Raw genomic sequence first — 1524 nt, 5'->3', positions numbered from 1 at the left:
AAAAAATGGGGGGGACCCCAAAATCTGGGACCCCCAGGACATCAGTGGGGCCCCCCAGGACATGGAGGACCCCCCAAATTTGGGACATCAGAGACCCCCCCCATGGACATCGAGGACCCCAAAAATGGGGGGGACACCCCGAAAATTGGGGAGGGGGACCCCGAAATCCAGGAGCCCGAAAATGGGGGGGACCCCGAAATCTGTGACCCCCCAGGACATCGAGGACCCCCCCTGGACATGGAGGACCCCCCAAATTTGGGACATCAGAGACCCCCCCATGGACATCGAGGACCCCAAAAATGGGGGGGACACCCCAAAAATGGGGGAGACCCCAAAATCTGGGAGCCCGAAAATGGGGGGGGGGACCCCGAAATCTGTGACCCCCAGGACGTCGAGGACCCCCCGAATTTGGGGCATCAGAGACCCCCCCATGGACATCGAGGACCCCAAAAATGGGGAGGGGGACCCCAAAATCTGGGACCCCCCCAGGACATCGAGGACCCCAAAAATGGGGAGTGGGACCCTGAAAATGAGGGGGAACCCCAAAATCTGGGACCCCCCAGGACATCGAGGACCCCAAAAATGGGGAGTGGGACCCCGAAAATGGGGGGGACCCCGAAATCTGGGAGCCTGAAAATGGGGGGGACCCCAAAATCTGCGACCCCCCAGGACATCGAGGACCCCAAAAATGGGGGGGACACCCCGAAAATTGGGGAGGGGGACTCCAAAATCTGGGACCCCCAGGACGTCGAGGACCCCCCCAAATTTGGGGCATCAGAGACCCCCCCGGACATCGAGGACCCCAAAAATGGGGGGGACCCCAAAATCTGGGAGCCAGAAAATGGGGGGGACCCCGAAATTTGCGACCCCCCCAGGACATCGAGGACCCCCCAGGACATGGAGGATCCCCCAAATTTGGGGCATCAGAGACCCCCCCATGGACATCGAGGACCCCAAAAATGGGGAGGGGACCCCAAAAAATGGGGGGGACCCCAAAATCTGGGACCCCCAGGACATCAGTGGGGCCCCCCAGGACATGGAGGATACCCCAAATTTGGGACATCAGAGACCCCCCCCAGGACATCGAGGACCCCAAAAATGGGGGGGACACCCCCAAAAATTGGGGAGGGGGACCCCGAAATCCAGGAGCCCGAAAATGGGGGGGACCCCGAAATCTGTGACCCCCCCAGGACATCGAGGACCCCCCCTGGACATGGAGGACCCCCCAAATTTGGGACATCAGAGACCCCCCCATGGACATCGAGGACCCCAAAAATGGGGGGGACACCCCAAAAATGGGGGAGACCCCAAAATCTGGGAGCCCGAAAATGGGGGGGGGACCCCGAAATCTGCGACCCCCCAGGACGTCGAGGACCCCCCGAATTTGGGACATCAGAGACCCCCCCGGACATCGAGGACCCCAAAAATTTGGGGGCACCCCAAAAATGGGGAGGGGGACCCCGAAATATGGGACACCCAGGACGTCGAGGATCCCCCAAATTTGGGACATCAGAGACCCCCCCC

The 1524-nt window shown here is 61.4% G+C and overlaps 1 protein-coding gene across 1 annotated transcript in view; it reads left to right on the top strand.

The window, feature by feature from the left end:
* Positions 1–7: 7 nt before the first annotated feature.
* LOC113941899 (collagen alpha-5(IV) chain-like) overlaps positions 8–1524 on the top strand; it is a gene marked incomplete at its 3' end in the record, with an annotated part of 2704 nt that continues 1187 nt past the window's right edge. Inside the window, exons 1-5 of the mRNA XM_027633036.1 lie at positions 8–44; positions 167–472; positions 603–653; positions 730–792; positions 1062–1098. Coding sequence (XP_027488837.1) covers positions 182–472; positions 603–653; positions 730–792; positions 1062–1098 — 442 coding nt within the window. The remainder of the gene's footprint in view (positions 45–166; positions 473–602; positions 654–729; positions 793–1061; positions 1099–1524) is intronic.

The sequence above is a fragment of the Corapipo altera genome, unplaced genomic scaffold (genome assembly GCF_003945725.1).
Source record: "Corapipo altera isolate COAL_440 unplaced genomic scaffold, ASM394572v1 49162, whole genome shotgun sequence".
NCBI lineage: Eukaryota > Metazoa > Chordata > Aves > Passeriformes > Pipridae > Corapipo > Corapipo altera.
Note: the sequence above shows the minus strand (reverse complement) of the source record. Positions and strands in the feature narration are given on the sequence as shown.